The 22,357-nt window shown below is 39.5% G+C and overlaps 1 protein-coding gene across 4 annotated transcripts in view; it reads left to right on the top strand.

The window, feature by feature from the left end:
* Positions 1-1,643: 1,643 nt before the first annotated feature.
* The window catches only part of LHFPL6 (LHFPL tetraspan subfamily member 6), a 291,109-nt gene continuing 270,395 nt past the window's right edge, over positions 1,644-22,357 (top strand). Inside the window, exons 1-2 of one of the 4 annotated variants that reach the window (XM_007495375.3) lie at positions 1,644-2,107; positions 3,573-4,165. In XM_007495375.3, coding sequence (XP_007495437.1) covers positions 3,781-4,165 — 385 coding nt within the window. In that variant the 5' untranslated portion in view covers positions 1,644-2,107; positions 3,573-3,780. Of the gene's footprint in view, positions 2,108-2,202; positions 2,841-3,572; positions 4,166-22,357 lie in introns of those variants that run through there. The other 3 variants (XM_001368159.3, XM_007495376.3, XM_007495377.2) reach the window with 3 other exon arrangements.

The raw sequence follows: 22,357 nt of genomic DNA, 5'->3' as shown, positions 1-22,357 counted from the left end.
AGTGTAAGCAAATCAGCTTGCTATTTCACTTGAGGGGAAGAAGGAACTACTTTTTCAGGAAAAGTCTGAAAAGAGTCTTGGTAGGTTGGTCTGACAGGAAGAAAGAAGCCAGATATCAGATATCTTTAAGCACTTATCTTTAAGGTCTACTGAATTGGCCTCATCAAGTTGTGACCAGTCCTGTCTGATAAAATCCTGCAGCCTTAGGTGGCAGGAAGGACTCAGGGATTATCCAGGTTTTCCTGTTATTCCACTGATTCAGGCTCTTCAGCACTGAGTCACATTTTCCCAGAGTGACCAGGAGATAGGATCAGCAGTAGATGGGGTTGTGCTGTAGCTGGATTAGGTCAAGGACCCTACAGTTTACTGTCAATAGAGTTACAATGTATATTCACATTTCTTCATATTTCAAATATATTATGTATACATTTCTGGTCTTATTATTTTATTATTAAAATCTTAAGAAGAGAAAAAATTGGACACCAAGGAAAAGCCTACTTGTGCTATCATGGGCTTAAATAGTTGTTTATTTTCATAGCAACTGCTGAAATAACCATTTCAAAGCCTTTTGAGGGGGAAAAAACATCCACAAGAACTTAAACCTCCAGCTTCTGTTGGTGAAAAACTCAATGGCATCAATTTCAGAATAAATATAATTAAAATTATTCCACTTCTTAAAAACATATACAATTATATATTTGAGATATATCTATATTTTTACTTGCTCCTTCATGGCTTTTGGCAACTTTTAAAGTAGCCACATAGAGTTTATTTCCGGGCAGAGAAGAATCTACTGTTCACAGATGATTTTTAATTTTCAGATGAGAATTCACAAATCATAGTTTAATCACTACTTTAAAATTTAACTCAGTTTCTAAAAGGGTTAGAGCTAATGTCCGAAATATTTCAAGGGATACAGATATGAAAGGAATAGATTTGCTACAATTTCATTCCATCACACGTAAACCACGCTTGTGGAAATGTTCCCAAGTGGCTGGACTGCCGAGGAAAACTAAGTGCCAGTAGATCCTTCCCTTGACCTTTTACATAGCTGCTGCCAGAGGCGTCGGCTGTTGTCCCTGACCACCCGCAAACAAAGCCCCTACTCTCCCCCTTCCAACCCAGTTCTTAGACCCCTTCCAAAGCAGCAGGGTTCTAAGAGTCTTGTCAGCAGGCGATCCGTCTGGGAAAGACAAAATTCCAATCTTTGCCTGGAACTTTGACTGTCTCCGGGGAGGGCAAGGATCCCGGGCAAATATAGGTAAAGAAGAGGCGATGAGGGTGTGTCTTCATTTAACACCCTAGGGTGGCCACAAGAAAGCAGCCAACTTCCTCGGTTTTCAGTCTTTCTCCTGTGGTGCATCGTCTTCTGACTACCCTCTTCTCCACAACCCCCTACCACTTAATAAAGACGGTTACAAGGGCGAGGTGGAGGCGGGGGGGGGGGGGGGGGATGCGGCACGGGAATACTACTAGAATTGTTATTTCCTAACTGAGAGGGGCTCCCATTTGGGAGGGGGTTTGAATGCCGACTCCCTGCTTCCTATTCCACTATCCTCCCGCCTCACCCCCACCCACCCCCTGCCCCAGTGGTCCCAGCTCTACAGGAATGTCCTCATCCGCCTGTTTCAAGTCCGCGCTCTGTCTGTGGCGGGGTCCCACCGGGTGCAAGGGGGAGGAGAGAAGAGCGAGGGAGGGCTAGGGAGGAGAGGGGAGGAGGCTGGCTGTGCGTGCCTAGCCTGCCAAAGGGAGATCTGTTCATCTGCGTGTGATCCCGGCCGCCCCGGCGCGTCCACATCCCTCCTCCGCTGGAGCACAACGAAGCAGCGGCGGCGGCGGCGGCGGTGGCAGCGACCGCAGCGGCAGCAGAAGCTGAAGAAGAGTTTACAATATCTCCGCTCCTTCCCCCTAAAAAACCTGTCCACCCCTCGCGCCCTTGCCTCCCACAGGATTTTAGCCTTCTAAAGTCAGCCTTCCAGTCTTTGGCCGGGAGGCAAAAGAGAAGGTTGGGGCTTCTTTTTCGTGGATGTTACTGCTCGGGAAAGGCAGCAAGTTGCATGTGCGCCCGGGACCGGGAAGGAAAGGAGTCAGTCGCTTTGCGAACCATGTAAGTGCAGCGCGCCCAGCTCCGGCCGGTGGACCGGGACCAATATGGGGTTGAGGGGGTAGAAAAGAGAGCTCTTCTACTCCAGGGTTCGGGTAGCTATTCCGCTTTGCTTTCGAGTTGTCCCTCCTCCCGGGCAGGGTCTAGTTTCGGTGTCTGCCCCCGGGAGGTGCTGCTTTCCCATCCTTCCTTCCCCTCTCCTTGCCTCCCTCCCCCCCCCCCCCCCCCCCGGGCAAGGCGGGGCGAGGGGTTGTGGAGGACGAAGACTCTCTAACTCTTTGGGAAGAAGGAGGCTTTGGGCGTCTTTAAGCTGGGGTGTCCCCGGTCGTGGGGGTGTGAGGATGGTTCCTAATCTCCAGCGGTAGACGAAGGGCTGTCTTCTTCGATTCTGCTGGTTGGTTCCTTCTTCCTTTAGCTTGGCTGTGACCAGAACAGCCTACGCGGGCTAAGTCCAGAGTGACTTGACTCTGACAGGAGTCAGGAAGAGAGCCAGAGAATCCTTCTCCAGTGACATCCAGGGCTGTACTGGAGAGAGAGAGAGCCCAAGCCAAAGGCATCCTCCAGGGCAGCCGAAAGCTTGACTGGGTACTTAAGTAAAGGAGCGTGTGCGTCTGGGGCAGACTGGATTTCTTTCCTATATCTCACTCCTTTGTGGAAAGTTTTGGGGAATCAGGAACCTGGAGAGGGAGAAGATGAGAGATGGAGACGGACGTTCAGATTCCCTCTGTGGTCTTTGGTAAAGGGAATGGGGAGTTTGCTTTATTTGTCTGGTTTGAAGTTGACACAGTGAGTCGGGTTGGGCTAGTCTAAGGTTTCTTTGAGTTTATTAGATCTGGTGCAAATGTGCAAAGAAGCCACACATACAAATGCTTTCATTTTCACCGGAGGAAAAGTCATTGCTAAGGCTAAAGGAATGACCAGATGCTCCACTTTGCATGTCTGTGTGGGTGTGTGAAGGGGAGGGAGCCCAGTTTTAGGCGTCTGCTCCACACAGACAGTGAGTTACTACATCTCTAAGAGTATTCAGTCAGATAAAGACTATACCTATTCTCAGAATGAACTTGGAGAGTAAAGGGTTGGGAAAGCCATATTGGAAAGCAAAATGTTTGGAAGCTATAAACTAAGAAAGTAAACAAACTATATAGTGTGATTCATTTTATTTTAAGACTATGATAAGTTTAGTGCTCATGAAACTTCTGTATTAGTTTTATTGCCAGTACATGAAGGGAATTTACTAACCTGGCAAATAGTTAACATTTCTTTAAGTAAATAGCTATCAGAATGAATTTGAGCGATACTGGGGGAGGACAGAGCCATGAAAGAGCATTGAGCTAGGCACATTCAACTTGGTATATAATGGAAATCAATTTTGAAAGTTTGTCCAGAATTTCAAACGGGATGAGCTGAGCTGGAGCAATCACTTTTCTCAGAACATGTAACTTTATTTCTTCCATTGTCATTTCACCAGGGATTATTATCCTTACTACAGAAGAAAAGAAGTTGATGTCCAGTAAGACTCAAGATTCCCTCATTCAAGAGATTTTCCAAAGCTAAAGGATTAAGACTTCCTGTGAGTCTTCTTTTGATATATCAATATTCTCCTTCATTCTCAGGAACATTTAGTTCTGGTCTTCTGTGGATCTTTATTGCCACATCAAGTGCTTTTGGATGAAAACATGGCATCTAGCCTAACATGCACAGGTGTGATCTGGGCACTGCTCTCCTTTCTCTGTGCTGCTGCCTCCTGTGTAGGATTCTTCATGCCTTATTGGCTTTTGGGATCACAAATGGGGAAGCCCGTGTCCTTTGGCACTTTCCGGAGATGCTCATATCCAGTGCATGATGAGAATCGGCAAACGATGGTGATGGTGGAGGAATGTGGGCGCTATGCCTCATTTCAAGGTATCCCCAGTGCAGAATGGAGGATCTGTACAGTAGTGACCGGACTGGGCTGTGGTCTTCTTCTCCTGGTGGCACTGACTGCCCTCATGGGTTGCTGCGTGTCTGAGCTCATCTCAAGAACAGTTGGCAGGGTGGCAGGAGGAATTCAGTTCCTCGGGGGTAAGTGACCACTTTTATTCTGTATACTTTTCAGGATGGTTCCTAAAATCTCTGTTGTAATTTGTGTTGCTGCTTCTCCACTAGGGTCCCTGTCATTCTTGTTCAGACACCACTGAATAGTTAGAAGGGCTATACAATGTTGCTCCTCTAATGGTGGGACAGAATTAAAGGAATTCATTAGAATTGTTCTACATTACTCTGTAACAGCACTTATGTTTCACATATTCATTGAAGCATGAAGCATCATGGGTCTGTCAAATTCAACCTGTATGGGGTGACAGCCCTGGCTTTTATTGGAAACAGAACAGGGAAGATAAAATTTACATTCTCAGTCATCATCTTGCCATGATTTGACAATGAGGATACATGATGAAAATTTGGTGATAAAGATTTCATCTGGAAATGAAATGGGTTTTTGAGGTCTCTGCATTACCCTGTGACACTTTTTTGTTGGTGATATAATTAATCATTAAAAAAAAAACCTGGTCTTACATTATATCTCTAAATAAATGGCGTATTTATTTTATTTTATTTTAAAACCCTGACCTTGCGTTTTGGAGTTACTACTGTGTATTGGCTCCAAGACAGAAGAGTGGTAGGCAATGGGGGTCAAGTGGCTTATTCAGGGTCACACAACTGGGAAGTGTCTGAGGCCAGATTTGAACCTAGGACCTCCCGTCTCTAGGCCTGGCTCTCAATGGTGCATTTAAAAATGGGGTAAACTTGTGATTTCATTAGTTGTATTGATTTCTTGGTGAAGTACTTCTATGATGTAGATTGGCACTTTTTATTGCAATATATATGCAGTAAGTTGATTGAGAGTGCTGCTTTCCTAGAGACACACAGTCAATATCATGTGTTAGAATGAGAATTGAGCTCAGGTTTTCCTAACTCCAAAATCAACTCTCTACTCACTATGCTGTTGCAGTTTATTGAAAAAGCCTTAATGACATCGTCACAGACATATATCTGACCAGTGGGAGGAAGAATTAATATTAGAGGATTGATTAGAGCTTTGGAATTTTACCTGATCTTAGAAGACCTTGCCATAGAGAATATTCATAGAAATGAGGTTTGATCCTCCCATATTAGACATTTCTTTTGTTAAAAACCAGAAAAGCTTCCTTCAGAAAGTGCTGGTTTTCTGCCTCTGATCATATGGTCTTAATTGTGCGTTAAATGTTTTTCCACTTTTTTTTTCACCTCTATTCTTCAGGCTGACCGACTATGTCCAATTTGGAGTCTACTCTGGAAATATGGCATTCATAGATATTGCAGAAAAAACCAGGGAGAGTGGAAAATCCTTCAAAGCATATTTGTAACTGTTAAGAAGTAAAAGAGAATTCCTTAGTTCTGGTGTGAGTTACTCAGTGGACCCAGAAAAGGCAAGCCAAGAATGTTTATCCTGTGGGTCCTCTTTCCATTCCCAGAATAGCCAATCAGGTTATCTTATGTGGAACTGCTCAGTAACATTTTGAGAAAGGGTGGAGTTCCTTTTTATAGGCTGGAAGTAACAGTATAGAAAAACATATATATTAGGAAACAGATGAAAGTTTTAAATTTGATGTTTTTCACTCTTTTTTGTATGTGCTAGTTTCTGATTTTCATCTGTTCTGAATGATGAGGGGAATGTGGGCAAGTGGTAAACTGTTGTTTCTTCTTTTCAAGATTCAATTTAGCATTTGAACAAAGAGTGGGTTCCTTTTTAACTGGAATGTAGCTAGCAAAGTTGTTTCACAGGATAGAGATAGAAGTATTGATTATTAAAGCTTGTTTATTGTTGTCACATTTTTGGATACCTGAAATAATTGGGAACACATTCTTTTTCTCCACTCATAAAGGTGGATTGATTTTGGCAGTTTACCTGGGTAGAGAATCATAAATGGGTAGTTTTCACTTTCTCTTTTACTATTAAGTATTGCTTTCTGTTTCTTCTTCATTAGTGAAGGGACTGTTACTTTTCCTGGCAGTACAGGAAATTGCTTGCAAGGAGAAATCAGTTTTCATTGATTATCTTTAAATGTATACAGCTATGAGAGACAGTAGTATGTGAATCAAGCCCATGAAGTGCTCACATACTTAATCCTTTTTTAATTTACATAGGTCCAGAAATGGTCAGCCAAACATTACCATTTGCAGAAAATACAAGATAGAAATCCACTGCAAACTTAAAAAAAACAAACTACATTTTCCTCTTTGTGATTTCCTTTTGTCTGACACTGACTCTTGTAAGGGTGACTGACATTGAGCTGAGGGTGTAATTTGCCCTAAAGAGTTGATTTTCCTGCAATACATCTACCACTGAAGATGCAATCTGTATTATGGCTCTTAATGATTTCTGAATCCAATCCTAAGAATATGTGAGCGTTATTCTGATTCTATCCTCTTGAGGGCACAATTAGGTAGACCCAGGGTTGTCGCTGCTAACAGTAAGTTCAACCTTTCTGGATTTTTTTTAAACCTTCTGAAATATAATAAAAATGATAAAACAGTTCTCTCTGTAGAGTGATCATCACAATAGTCTCCTAAAATGAGAGACCAAGCAAAAAGACTGTTTAAAAAGTCTTCAGCCTATTGTTTGTTAATTATTGAGTCTTTCTGTTCAGAAAGACTAATGTGAATGATTTCATTTCATGAATATGGAAAACAGATGGGGGAATTGAGGGAGGGGAAAGAGAGAAGGACCTGAATGAGAGGTTTATGAAGACTATGCCCTGTGTTAAACTAACATTATTAAAACCTGTGGATGTAAAGCTTTGGGGATGCAGTCTATTCAAGGAATGAGATGCTGAAAGCAGATTTTCTTATTAAACTGGTTTGCCCAGAAGGGTCGTGTTTACCTAGAGTTAGGTAAACCCAAGATTTACTTAGACAGCAGGAAGCAAGTGAATTTCACTAGACAGAACCATTTCTGCTTAACAGCTCTGCCTGCTGTGTATTCATCTGGACTTGGCCCAGATGGTGTAATGTCAGGGAATGAAACCTCTACAAAAGTGAGAATAAGATAAAGGACAAAGCTTCAGCCTAAAATCAAAATTGTCTGGTTTTGGAAGGCTAACGGTTAAAATAGAATTATTGGAGACAGAGTAAACACACTGAAATTTGCCACCTGTTAAAGCGGAAACTTTTCCTGTGGTCACTGGCACTTGAGCCTAAAGTACTTTTTTCCTGCCATAGAAAACATAAAAAAAATCACTATGGAAGCTAAGTATTATAGTTAATGTTTATATAGTGCTTATTTTGCACCAGGCAATGTGCTAAATCACTTTACAATTATGATATCATTTGATCCTCATAACAATCCTAGGAGGTTGGTGATATCCCCATTTTACAGATTAGGAAATGGAGGCAAATGAGTTAAGCAACTTGCCCAGTGTCATACAGCTAGTAAGTATCTGAGGCTGGATTTGGACTTGGGCCTTTATACATGAGTGACATTATTTGGAGATTGTTTGTAAGCAGAACATGGTTTCTGGGTCAGTGGATACATTATGTAATTCTGAGGTTACCCAGAATCTAATGAGAGAACATCTAACTAAAAGTTAATCAAGGGTGGTCCAAGGCAACATTATGCAATCTTTTTATCTTTTAGTACCCCCTTGCTCCAAGTGCCAGATACCTTTGGGATGAACAGTAGGTGCTCATGTTGGCTTATCCTCCACACATAACTCTCCCTATCCTTTAAGTCTCCTTTTTGCCCCATAATCAAAATAAAGAGGTCCAGAGTATTACTTCATTAAGATTCTGTTCTTTATTATCTGAAAAGTAACTAATATGATTAATTAATCAATATCAGGATGTTAATTGAAAGGTAGTGTAGTATAATGACTAGAAGGCTGACCTTGGACTTAGGAAGTTCTGGTTTCAAATCCTACCTCTGATATCTAGTAATTCTGTTGAGGCAACTAGGTTTAACAGTGGATAGAATGTTAGATTTCAGGTAAATCTTTATTTAAATCTCACCTTAGCCACTTACTAGCTGTGTGATCTTGGTCAAGTCACTTAAACCCTTTCAGCTTATTTCACAATGTTGTTGTGGAGTCATGTACATGTCATGGTACATGTGTAAAAGGCAAAATAGTTTGTGAAACATTAGAGTGTTTTATAATAAAGCATTATATGAATTAAATAAGCACTATTATTAAATGAGCAGGTAATTTAATTCCTCCAAGCATTAACTTTTCTATAACCTAAACACCTCTCTGAAACTAAATTACAAAGGAGTTATAATTTTCCATGGGTATTGGGATCCCCTACATAGAGAATTCATCATACCAATGAAATCAGTGATCCAGACCAATAATAATAATAATAATAATAACAAGGCTTTGACTTTGGTTCTTCCACCTGTGTAGTGGTAGTCTCTCGGTGATCGAGAATGACTATTGTCTGTGCAGTTTCATCTACGGTGTACCCTCATGTGGCTTTGGAGTCCAAAGGCTGAGGCGCACAGTTTGTGGCACATGGGGCCTGGGATGCCAGTTACTACAGGAGGTGCGGTTGTGGCCTGCTGTCGGCATTCACGCGCAGCGGCAAGATGTCGACGTTGCTCATCTTCAAAGGTGGTGGCGGCATGGTTAATGTGGGTTCTCCAGCTGCTTCTGTCAGAGGCAGCGAGTTCTAGTTGCTTTGGTGTCATGCCAGCCCACTTCAAGTTGGACTTTAGCTGATGCTTGAATCTTTTCTTTGGTCGGCCTTGTTTCCTGAGTCCAGCTGACAGTTCACCATAGAATACCTGTCTTGGTATTCTCTGTGGGTCCATGCGGATGACGTGTCCAGACCATCGTAGCTGGGTTTGGAGGACCAGGACTTCGATGCTGGTGGAGTTGGCTCTGTCGAGGACTTCCTAATTGGTGATTCAGTCCTGCCATTGGATCCTCATGATTGACCGGAGGGAGCGTTGGTGGAATTGCGCCAGCTGTTTCATGTGCTTCCAGTACAGTGTCCATGTCTCACAACCGTACAGGAGTGAGCTGAGGACCACTGCGTTGTACACTTTGAGCTTCGTCGCAGTGCTTACACCTCTGTGTTGGAGGACTTTGGAAAGCAGCCGCCCAAGTGCCTGGCTGGCCTTTTGGATCCTGGCATTAATCTCGTGGTTTAAGGACCCGTCGTTGGCGATGGTGCTGCCCAGGTACTTGAAGGTGTCGACATTAGAAAGCTGTGTGCCGTCGATTGTAATGCACGGCTGGTTTGTTGGCCTCCCTGGTGCAGGTTGGAACAGCACCTCTGTTTTGCTGAGGCTGATAGTCAGGCCAAACAGTTTTGTTGTGGTGGAGAACCTGTCCACAATGGTTTGGAGATGATTTTCTTGGTGGGCCATGAGAGCAGTCATCTGCGAAGAGAGCTTCCAGGATGAGTCTCTCTGTTGTCTTTGTTTTTGCAGTCAGGCGGCGAAGGTCAAATAGTGAGCCATCCAGTTGGTATTTGATGTAGAAGCCCAGGTCTAGATCCATCACAGCATGTCGTAATACTTGGGTGAAAAATAGGTTGAATAGTACTGGAGCGAGGACACAGCCTTGTTTCACACCATTGGAGATGTTGAAGCGATCGGAAGTCTCTCCACCAGATAGGACTTCCCCTGTCATGTCGACATGAAAGATCTGGATCAGTTTGACGAATTTTGCTGGGCAACCGAGCTTGCTGAGGATCACCCACAATGCGTCCCTGTTCACTGTGTCGAATGCCTTTGTCAGGTCTATGAAGACAATGTAGAGACTCAGGTTCTGCTCAAGGCATTTTTCCTGCATTTGCCTCACTGTGAAGACCACATTGATGGTGCTGCGATCTGGTCGGAAATCACATTGTGATTCAGGCAGGTTCTGCTCTGAAACAGATGACAGGAGTCTGTTGAGTATAACACGGGCGAGGATCTTTCCAGCAGTGGAGAGTAGTGAGATGCCTCTGTAGTTGTCACAGGCTGCTCGTGAGCCTTTGTTCTTGTATAGGGCTACGATGGAGTCTTCCACCTGTGTAATTTTGGTTAAATCACTAATATTTCCTGGGTTTCAGTTTTCTCCTCTGTAAAAAGAGTGAGTTTGGACTTGATGACTTTTGTGGGACCTTCCAATTAGAAAATCTGTGATCTGAGATGGAAGACACTTAATAAATGTGTGTTAAATTGAATCATTAGCAAATGGTGGGAATTAGAGGCATAAGCATGTTAGTAACTCAACAGTAAGCAGAGGCTTTCCAGTATCTCTCAGATCATATACAGTGCTCCACCACTACATAAAGCTGCCTTGGTTCTAGTATAGGCAGACAGTGGATAGGTAACCTGCAGGCCAAGTGAGCAATAGTATAACTATTTATGAGACAATTTGTATTCAGAAGAGTTGACTGCTGCTTACCTGATTTCAGAGCTTAGTTAAAGAAAGGACTAGGATCTGGTGAGAAGAAAGCCATTTCTTATGCGTTCAATTATGTCATGAGCACACAAGAGCTATTTTCATTTGGATACCTCACATATTTTATTCAGTTTTATTTTTTTTACATATTATCTTTATTTTATTTTAATAACAAATCTACACATAAGTTTTACAAAGTTATATGTTTCTTGTTGTCTCCCGTCCTTCTTCCCTGTCCCCTCCTAGAGTGGACAAGCAATTCAATCCCTCATATATTTTATTTATTTCTAAAAAGGTATATTTTATATTCATAACAAAGAAAGTAGGTAAAATGTGTATCTTGAGGGGAAGGGAAGAAGAATTGTATTTTAAAAAGGTATTTTCTTGAGAAACTATCCAAATGACATGATGGGGAAAGGATCAAAGGAGGGACAATGGAAGTGATTTTGTCACTGTAGTATGTTACAGAGTAGATTGAAATGGATGAAAAGTTCCTCATATATTTTAGAACTGGCATCCTAACCCCACTACTGTAGCACACTGATTAAGCCAGGTCTAAGCCTACCTCTACAGCTGTTGTACCAGTTACTATTTCCTGGGGAATCAGACCAATATGTATGTACGAGTTGTTTGCATTGCGTCTTTTAACATCAGAGAGTGAGCTCCTTGAGGGCAGGGACCATTTTTGCCTTTCTTTGTATGTTTCCAGTGCCTAGCCAGTGCCTTGCACATGGCAAGCACTTAATAAATGCACATTAATTTCTCTTAACTTGACTTTTTGTTCTAGACTTTTGTCCTACATTCTGATTGTCCATCCACCTCTTTGCATATGGTTTGAAATGTCAGTCTTATGATAAAAAGAATCTCTGTACCAGTCTTGAGGAGCTGTAAATGGAGAACATAGAAATAAGGTTTTGATCTAGTTAATATTTGGAAAGAATGAGCCACATTGCAAGAAAGAAGGCTGAATGAGATGCTGACACTTCCATCCTTGAATTCTGTAGGTCAGAGTGATGTCAACCCACATCAGTCACTTCTATCTTGGAATAACAGAATAATTAAGGCAAGAAGAGACTCTGAGCCTGGGCTCTTGCCTCTAGGAAGGATTATACTTAACTTAAACCACTTCAGAGTGATGCGAATCTCTCCTGGTCTTAAAGATTTCCAGGGAAGGAGACAACACATTTTCCCTCAGTCATTTACTCTCAGATTTTATAGCTTCACAGTCACAGATTACACCCATAAAGCTAGGTGGCTCTATGACAAATGCATGGCTTTGGTAACTATGGGAATCATGGGTGAGATTGTGGATAAGTCCATATTACCTAGGACTGGGGATAGAAAAAGTGGCTCAAGCCCAAGCTCACAAAGAGAGGATTGGAGTGATGATCATTGTAGGGGAAGCACAGTGGGGTTTAAGGTCAACAAATTTAGGCTTATATAAAACCCAAGGAAGTGTACTTTACTCAGGAGTCAGGAAGGTGAGTTCATATTTAGTCTCTGACATTTTTATTTATGTGATCCTGGGCAAGTTCACTCTTCCTTAGTTTCCTGCGATGTAAGATGGGGCTAATAATAGCAACCTCCCAGAGTGAGCATCAAATGAGATAATATTTATAAAGACAGAGCCTAACACAAAGTAGTAAGTACTTGAAAAATGCTTGTTTCCTTCCCTTCTGTACGTTTGACGTCTCTTTGAGAGGTAAATTCCTTAAAGATGGAAATAGTGTTTGGTAGACTTTAATTAACCCCTCAGAGCATCAGATTTTTCATATATGTTAGCACATGATAATGTATTTTGATGATGTTTGAAAATGACCATTGCTACCCTGCACTATTCTTCATATAGACCAGCATTTCCAAAGTGTGTTTTCTAAACCTTAGCATTAAAAGTTAGTTATTATTATTTGTGGACCTTTGCAACCAATCACATTATTTGAAAGTATAGATACTAGAATTTAATTTAATATACAAACATTATATATGGTAGAATCCTTCTCCCATATTACTGTTATGTGAGTTATTATAGAAAAGGCTCTTTTATTGTTTATTATGGAGAGCTATGATTCAACTAACCAAAGTAATCTGGAGAACATTTAAGGATGAAAGTGGACAGGCACCAAACAGAAGAAAAATGGAAAAGGTCAGCAAATAATTTTTATAATAATTTCTTTTTCATTTTCCAAGAAGGTAGAGAAACCACACTTGTCCTTTAAACATCTAAGTTCAGGGTGTGCTTTTACACAGTGACACTGACTAGAACAAAGATGAAAAATGGTTGAATTAGACCAACTATACACAGCGAAGATACCTGCTAGAGACAACACAATTGTGAGAGCATTAAGGAATTGATTCACAAACTACTCGAAAGAGAGGAAGATATCAAAGGCATGAATACAATTTTGGATCATATTATTGCTGGAAATAGATGATCTGTTTAAAAAAATTTACAAGCAGAACTGGGAGACCATTGTCCACAGTAACAGCAATATGGTATGATGATCAACTGTGAATGACTTGGGTACTCTCAGCAATACAATGATCTGGGACAATTCTGAAGGATTTATGACAATGCCATCTACTTTCAGAAAAAGAACTGTTGGAGTTAGATGCAGATAAAAGCGTACTGTCTTCCACATTAATTTATTTATGTTTTTTTTTTGAGGGGGTTGGAGTTTTATGAGAATTCTCTTATAATAGTGACCAATATGGAAGTATGTTTTGTGTGACAATACATGTGTAACCCAGATTAAATTACTTATCATCTTAGAGAGGTGGAAGGGAAGGAAAGGAGGGAGACAGCTTATAATCTTATAATTTTGGAAAATGTATGTTGAAAATTATTATGTATAATTAGGAATAAAATAAAAATTAAAAAATATTTTTCCTCTATTACATGTAATAGGTGATCTTTTGGTCATAATACTCTTGTGTGGGACTTAGAATTAGTAAGACTTTGGTTCAAATCTAGCTTCATACACTGACCAGCTGTGGGACTCTGGGTAAATCATTTAGCCTCTGTCTACCTCAGTTCCCTCATTTGTCAAATAAAAATAATAGCAGTGTTTACCTCTCAGGGTTGTTGTGAGGATAGCATTTTGTAAAGTGATCTATAAATGCTATCTATTACCAACACACATCCCTGCTTTGCCATCTAAAATTATTATGAGAAAAATCTTTAAATGCATTTGTGTGGAATATATTAATGACTAAAGTCAATTTCTTAAAATGTATGTCTGACCATGCTGCTACCTTACTCAAATGCCAGTGAGTCCTTATTACTTCTAGAATCAATTCCTTATTCCTTCTCTGTTTGGTTTTCACAGCCTGGTCCCCCATATTCTCTAGGATCCAGCTAACCTGACTCTTTCTGTTCTTTAGACACAACAGTCCATTTCCTGTTTCCACGCCTTTGCCCTGTCTGTCTCCTTTGCTTGGAATGCTCTCCCTTTTTATCTCTGCCTCCTGGAAGCTATAGTTTCTTTCAAGGCTCCATCATCTACATGATTCTGAATCCCCCAGCTGCTACGGCGACCTTCAGAAGAGGTTTTCCCCACAGTGATTTCTACAGTAGTTGCATTCCATCACATGGAAGGACTTGACTATTTGTCACTGGCATGTGAATGATAACACATTTGCCTTATGATTCCTTCAGCCTGCAGGGACAAGACGGTATTACTTACTCCTCTTGAACTTAGAATCAGCCCCCACCCCTTTATTCTCTTCAGCCATATTAGAGTGGCCTCTTGGAATAGAGCCTAGAGAACTGGCTTTAAAGCTAAAAAGTCAGGAGTTCAAATCTTGCCTCTGACACATATTGGATGCCAGATTCTTGGCATCATTTACCCTGTTGGTGTGCTAATGATAACCTCTTGCTTTGGAAGAGGGAATTTCTTCACTCATTTTGTAGTTCCCTTTACTTGTGAAATCACAGTTTCTATCCATTTTTATGCAGTCATTCTCCTTTTCATTCCATTGGTTTTTATTTTCAGAGAAGCAAAAATAAACCTACCCAAAAGAAAAAAAGAATCAAGTCAAGGAAATGTTAGAATAAAAAATTTAGTCGGTGACCTCATAGGCAGAGTGCAGCACTTAGAATCAGAAATACTTCAGTTGGAATCCAATGTCAGACATTTATTAAATATGTGATTATAAGCAAGACATTCAATTTATATGTGCCCAGTTCCTCATCTGTAAAACAGGGATAATAAGCCATACTATTTCTCCTTTTCTAAGTTCTTGTGAGGTTTAAATGATGTAATATATTTAAGATGTTTTTGCAAACCTTAAAATATTAATTTTTAATAATTTTATAATATATCAGATATATAATACAATAATTTTATGATGTATATAATATAATAATATAATATATAATAAGAATAGCAGATTATATATTTATAATTTATATCATATATTACACATTTATAAGTTATATCAATATATCAAATATGATATGCTCTATAATAAATATTATTACTTTTGTTATCTTTCAAAAATATAACTATCATAGAGAATTGTTTATTGAGTCTAAGAGTATCCTCACAGTGAATTTAAATGTCACATTTGTGAGAATTTCCCCTTTGAATTCTTCAGACTGATTTTGGTATGGCCCTGATTTCCCATGATCACTTCAATTCACTTTTTCTAAGCAAAAGCAAGAAGAGAGATTCTTTTGATTTTTAATGTCTTTACTTGTGTTGCCTGCTACCAGCATTTGAGAATAGAGATTATTTCCGCCTTTGTATTTGTTATCTCCAGGACTTGCCCAAATTGTTGGTTGCTTGATTTAATCCCAGTGATTTTAGATTTAATAATAATTCTTTTTATTGCATGATACTACTTCTCTTTGTAGGTCTTTTAAAAAAATGCTTTGTTCCATGATACAGTGCTGGTCAGTCATCCCACAAGTTTGTGCTTGGGGAGCCTTAAGAAAATGCAAATGATGAGTGGAAATTCAGAGCTGATTCTTGGGGGAAAAAAAGCCCAACTCAGAGCACTTGCCCTATTGGTGGATCTAAAAGGTTACTCTATATTATCTCAAGATACATTAAAAAAATTGCAGACTGAACAAAACTGTCATTGTTGGATTGTGGATACTTGATCCCCCTAGTTCTTTCCACCTCTGTCTGGCTGTTGTATGGTACAAGTTATTTGTAATTTGGCTGAGTGGCAGAGGAATACCCTATGGTACAGTAATTTTATAGACTAGATGTTGCTAGTCTCTGAGGAGTATGAAGTGCTTTACTCATTACCTTACTAGACCTCAGCTCACTTCAGTTGGGGAAATGGCAGATGTTCTCATTTTGCATATGTTTACCATTCAGACATCTGTGCTCCTTATGTATGACACTCCATCTCCAGACACCGGGCATTTTCATTGATTGTCTTCCATGCCTGGAATTGTCTCTCTCCTCATCTCTATCTATTGCCTATCTTGTTTCCCTTCAAGACCCCTCAGAAATTCCACCTTGTAGAGTCAATCTTTCTTGATCCCCCTTAATGCTAGTACTTTCCCTCTATCAGTTATCTCCAATTTATCCTGCTTTTTTCTTGTTTGTATGTAGTTGTTTGCATGTTATCTCCTCCACTGAACAGAACATGGTAGGGACTCCTTGGATCCAGTGAGACTGGCCTTCTGGGCTATTACATGAAATAACACTTCATATTTTGGCTCTTTCCATTTTCTTTGGTCATCCTCTCTGCCTGGAATATTCTCCCTCCTCTGCTCCAACTACTGAACTCTTTGGCTTCCTTTAAATCTCAAGTAAAATCCCACCTTCTATGGGAAGCCTTCCCTTATCCTTGTTAATTCCAGTTCCTTTCCTCTGTTAATTATCTTTTATTTATCCTATATATTATTTGCTTTATATATATTTGTTTGCATGTTATTTCTCTCTTTAGATTGTTAACTTCTTGAAGGCAGGGGCTGTCTTTTATACATTTTAGTATCCTCTATGTTTCCTTATGAAGCTATTTATATTCTAAGTCCACCTAAATAGTCTAAAAATGATTCATTTTTGTAACATCATGAAGATTAATCGTTTTAATGTTTTAGTATCCCCAGAGTTTAGCACAGTACTTGGCGCATAGTAGAAGTTTAATAAATATTTATTGACAGCTTGCTTGATCAACAGGATATTGACTGAATAATAATGATAGATAGAATTCATATAGTGATTTAAGATTTACAAAGTGTTTTACATGTTACCTCATTTTATCCCCACAAGACCTTTTTGAAATAAGTGCTATTATTATCCCCATTTTACAGATGAGACACCTGAGACTGAGAGAGATTAAATGACTTGCTTAGGTTTTCCTGGCTAACAAATATTCGAGGCAGGATTTGAATTCAGGTCTTCCTCACTCCCAAGTCTAGCATGCTACCCATTCTGCTACCTATCAGTTCAAAGCAATATTGCATCTAAAAGTGAGGTAGTGACTGAACTATGATGAATTCATTGGTTAATAATGGGACCAGAAATATCCTTGTTCAAAAATTTTAAAAAGAGGATATATTAGATTCTCATCTTTGTGTTGGGAATAATAGCCCACACTTTAATTCTGGCTTTTTTCAGCTTCATAAGGTGAAATGCAAATACTTCAGGCCAATATTTCTTCATTATTAATAATAATATAATTAATGATTACAATACATTTAAATTTACAATACAAAACATTTAAGTCCTTTTGTCCCTTCCCCCCCACCCAATGTATGTTGTAATGGGATTTAGTCTGTTGATCAGAAATACACATGTCAGGAGAGCATGAATACACATATGTAGCATGATGCAGCCACCTGGGGACAATGCCAAAGCATCTGGGGAAGAACAAACATGCTGTCATTTTTGTTTTAATGGAACAATTTGACCTTTTCTTTATTGTGTGAAGGTTGAGTTGTCCCAGTGCAAATATTCTTTTGTTATGACACCTTATAATAATTCTTTGTTAATGTAAAAGATAATTCCAAGGGAATGGTATCTGAAACAAAGCTAATATTTAGTTCTCTTTTTGGAATTGATAGATGGTTATACGTTGGGTTAGCAAAATGATATAATAAAATGATAAGATATAATAAAAATAGATAAACAAATCACTAATAGATTTAGAGATGGAAGGGACTATAAAAGTCATCTGGTTTAATCTCCTAATTTTATAGGTGAGGAAAATGAGTTCCAGAGAGAGGAAGTAATTTGCCCAATGCCACACAAGATAGCAAGAGGGAGAACAAATTTGGACTTTGTTTGCTTTTTCCAATTCCATTACCTTTTGAATTCCACTACATTGTTTGCTTATTAATAGCCTGAATTTATATCTATTTATTTATATTAAGTTTACATTTGTTTATTTATATTTATATATTTATAATCTAAACAGTATAGTGTTTATAGTCTAAGTCAGTGAACCTTTTAGAGAAAGAGTGCTAATCCCCTTCCCCCAGACAGCATGCTCTGCTCCTCCCCCCTTAAGCCACACAGAGGAGGGAGGAAGTGCTCCCACTGGGATGCTGGGAAGAGAGATGGGTGAATGTCCTCAGTGAGTGTAGAGAGGGGGAGGGGAGTGGCCCAAGTGCTCTGCTCCTCTCCAGCTCTGCTGCCTGTGAGCTGCCCACCTCATCCCCGGTGTGCTCCCATTGGACTGCTGGGCAGAGGGGCAGAGGATGTGGAAAAAAAGTGTCATTAGGTGGGGTGGAGAGCACCTGAGTCCCTCTGCCTTTCTGGTAATGAACTGGGGGAGGGGGAAGGGGCAGCAGCCATGTGCCTATAGAGAATGCTCTGCATGCCATCATTTGCCATCACTGGTCCAAGTCAACAGTGTCTAAAGATGGTTCATTTTTGTTGCCTTGTGAAGGTTAGTTGGGCATTCGGGCAAATTTTAATTTAGAATTTTCTCTAATTCTGATTGGGAGACTCTCATACTAGCAAATCGTTTTATAGAAAAGCAGCTTGGTGTAATGGGCAAAGATTTGTTCTCACAGCTGGGAAAACCTGAGTTCAAGTCCTGACACTGATATCTAATCCCTGCAAATAATTCGTCTTATCATTGTGCTAGACAATCCTCTGAGGTTATAAGTTTCAGAGAAGGGATTTTCCATCTTCCAGGGGTTCCCTGTCTTGATAAAATCACAGGTCCAGTGGCTTTTAGTAAGGGTTCTATGTCAGTGGCTTAAATGTAGCTTCCTATGCTCAAATTTGATTTCTTGACTCTACCACCTGTGAGACTTGAATCAACTGTTTATGTTTTATTCTTTAGTTTTCCACTTTGTCAAAACAACACCCATCCAACACATTGTAGTTAGATTAATTTTCCTAATTAACCACCTCTGACCATTCCCTTGCTTATGAAACATCATTATCTTCCTCTTGTGCTGGCCATTCCAAGTCTTTTGTCTACTGATATCAGAACTTTATGGGTGGGGGGCAGCTGGGTGGCTCAGTGGATTGAGAGCTAGGCTTAGAAGGGGGGGGGTTCTGGCTTCAAATATGACCTCAGACACTTCGTAGCTGGGTGATCCTGGACAAATCACTTGTAGTCCTTTTCGCTTTGGAACCAATGCACAGTATTGATTCTAAGATAGAAGGTAAGAGTTAAAAGAAGGAACTTTAAAATAATGAACTGGAGGAATTCCATGGGAACTGGAAGGACCTCCAGGAATTGATGCAGAGTGAAAGGAGAAGAACCAGGAGAACATTGTACAGAGACTGATACACTGTGGCACAATCGAATGTAATGGACTTATCTGCTAGCAGCAATGCAGTGATCCAGGATAATTCTGAGGGACTTATGAGAAAGAACGCTATCCACATCCAGAGAAAGAACTGTGGGGGTAGAAACACAGAAGAAAAACAACTGCTTGATCACATGGTTTAATGGGGATATGATTGGGGATGTGACTCTAAATGATCATCCTAGTGCAAATATCAGTAATATGGAAATAGATCTTGATCAGTGATACATGTAAAGCCCAGTGGAATTGTGTGTCGGCTATGGGGGGAGGGAGGGAAAGAACATGAATCATGTAACCATGGAAAAGTATTCTAAATTAATTAAATAAAATTTTTCAATTTAAAAAAAGAAAGAACTTTATTTAGCCTGACCAGAGCTTCTGTGATGAGGCAGATAATCAAGGAAGGTTCCATCAATGCCTGCTAGAAGGGAGTCTAGGCAGAAAAGGGAGTCAGCAAGGAATATATTGGATAACAGAAAGGAGGCCAGTAGTTTGATGCAGGAGAATGATGCTAGAAGATCATAGATCTTTCTCAGAGTAGGCAATAGGCAGAGGTCCAGTAACAGATGTTTGGAATTAGGAAGATCTAACATCTGGGAGTGGAGACCTAGCCAAGAATTTGTGATTTATGGTAAGACCCCAATTTCTGGGGGGAGAGGGGGAGATGACTGGTGACAGCATGTCTAATCTTAGAGGAAATGGAAGGTGGGATAGGAAAGAAGAGAATGATAGGGGCTCAGAAAAAAGAAGATAAGGACCTAGATCTGAGATCTGGGATCCATGATGCAGACTATCCCCGTGGAAGAGCCAATAGTCCACTCTAGAACTAGAGCATGACAGTGGAGATGACTTGTTCCTGAGCTCCTGGACTATCGACTTGTTTTCTTTTACTCACTCACTTAGGGGCCAGGTTGGTCTGGGTGAGTTGGCCCTAAAAATAATCAGCAGTATATAATAATATATATATATTATCTATAATAATAATCAGCATAGAGTTTTAATGTTTGCTGAGTACTCTACAAATCTTCACAATGATCCTGAGAGGTGGATGCTTTTTTAATTCTGATTTTACAGTGGAGGAAACTGAGGTAGACTGAAATTAAATGATTTGTCCAGACCTAGATAGAAAGTGTCTGAGGTCTGATTTGAACTTAGAATTTCCTGATACCAGAGCTGTGTTCACTGGGCCCTAAAGCTACAGATAAGAGGTTAAGTGGCTTTATTGGAAAGGATCTGGGTTAAGGTCCTCTGTAGACCTTAATGGACTTTACAACAATGTCTTAACCAGTTGGTAAGCCTTATTTCTAGCTGCTTTTTTCTCTATTCTAGTCCTCATTACTAACAGATCACTACGGTACTTACTTTCTTATCTCCACTCCTTTCCTCCTTTTGTTCTTCTTATTTTAGGTGATTTCTGTGTTCATTCTTATTTCTCTAGTGAGATTACATGTCCCTGCTTTAGCCTGGGGCATAGTTTTTTTATTGTTTCATGTATGTCTCATTCTTCTAGACTGGAAGCTCCTTAAGGGAAGCTGACTCATTCTTGATTTATTCATCTCTTTATTGCACACCTTGATTTGGTACCTGGCATAGAAACTGACATCTGGAAAATACTTGCTATTTCCTGATTGCTGGATAAAGACACATGGAACTGGAGGTTTAGCTCTTAACAGCAAGACTGATTTCAGAAATAGCCTCTTACTATCTGAATGACATTAGACAACTCACCTACACTCTCTGAGCCTCATTTTTCCTTATTTATCAAATGGGAATAACCATAATAACAAGGATAGCTTTCACTCCCAATTTCAAAGGAATGCTAGAGGATAAAATGAAATAGTCCTGTCTACGTAAAAGTATTTAGAAATATGGCTTAAATCCAGGGTGGTAATGGTTACACACATAATAATAATGTTTCATTTGGTTGAATGTAAAGCCATATTTTTTTCTTAAATCCATGTGGATCTGAATTGCTATAAAAATGTGGTTATTTACAAATGATAAAAGAATTTTGGAGTGATGCTAGAAGATCACAGATGTGTCCTAGGCAAATTTGTAGTTGTGGTTATAAGAAAAACCAAGGATTGTCTTTTATTCTAATTTTTCAGGAAATTTTCAAACAATTCACAGAAATACATTTAAATCAAACTATATTTCTGCTTACATAGTACTACTTTGAGAAGCTTGAAAAACAGTAAATATTGTTGTTACTATGGCATATGAATATTACTGACTAGGCTGTTTTCTTATGTGAATAATTCAGCTTTCAGAATTTTTAATAAATTTTTCTTCGTGCTTGGTGTCTCCCAGTGTTTTGCACATGGGAGGATTTTATATAAATAGTTAAAATGAACATTTTGGAACAATGAAATACTTTTGTTACTTTAAACCAAATAATTTCCTCCTTTCTGTTTTCAAATAGAGAAATTCAGAATCAAGTGTTAAAATAACAACAAAAGCAAACCTCCAGACACTAAGATTGATTTTGTGAATCTTCATTTCATAAACAAAGTATGACATTTCAATCATATCTTCATTTCACTTATACAGAAACAAATGAGTTTCATATTTCAGCTTGCTTATCATTTAAAATCAGTGACAGAAACCTGTGGTAAATTAGTTCCTGAGCTTGGGGAACTGATAGATTGTTATCACATTTTATGAAAGTCGTGGTACATCTGTATATAGAAAGTAAAACAAATATGGAAACAGGTTCTCCCTTGATTGTTATCTATGAGTTAATGTTATGTTCAATGAACCAGCTGCATAAAGGGCTATAAAAATTAGATTTGTTTGTTGTCATCTTATGTAATTGATAGCTTCTATCTATTTGACTTGTCAAATTATTCACAAAGAAAGTCCTTCTAAGCTTTAAAATTCCCTGAATTTGTGACTGTTAGAATTTAGATATTTAATGAGTAAATTTTACCTTAAGCAGTCCTTGGTGGAATCCCACCAAGTGTAAGTAATGGCTTTCTTATGTGTAATTAGGCATTCTTTCCCCAAAGCTTCACAAAATCCTTCACAAAAGGTTTTTCTAATGTAATTTTTATGTTTATTCTCACCTTTTTTTGTACAGAGCAGTTCGTGGGCCTGCTGGAAGTATAGTGACAGTTC

The sequence above is a fragment of the Monodelphis domestica genome, chromosome 4 (assembly GCF_027887165.1).
Source record: "Monodelphis domestica isolate mMonDom1 chromosome 4, mMonDom1.pri, whole genome shotgun sequence".
NCBI classification, from domain to species: Eukaryota; Metazoa; Chordata; class Mammalia; order Didelphimorphia; family Didelphidae; genus Monodelphis; species Monodelphis domestica.
This window is presented reverse-complemented; position numbering and strand designations above follow the sequence as displayed.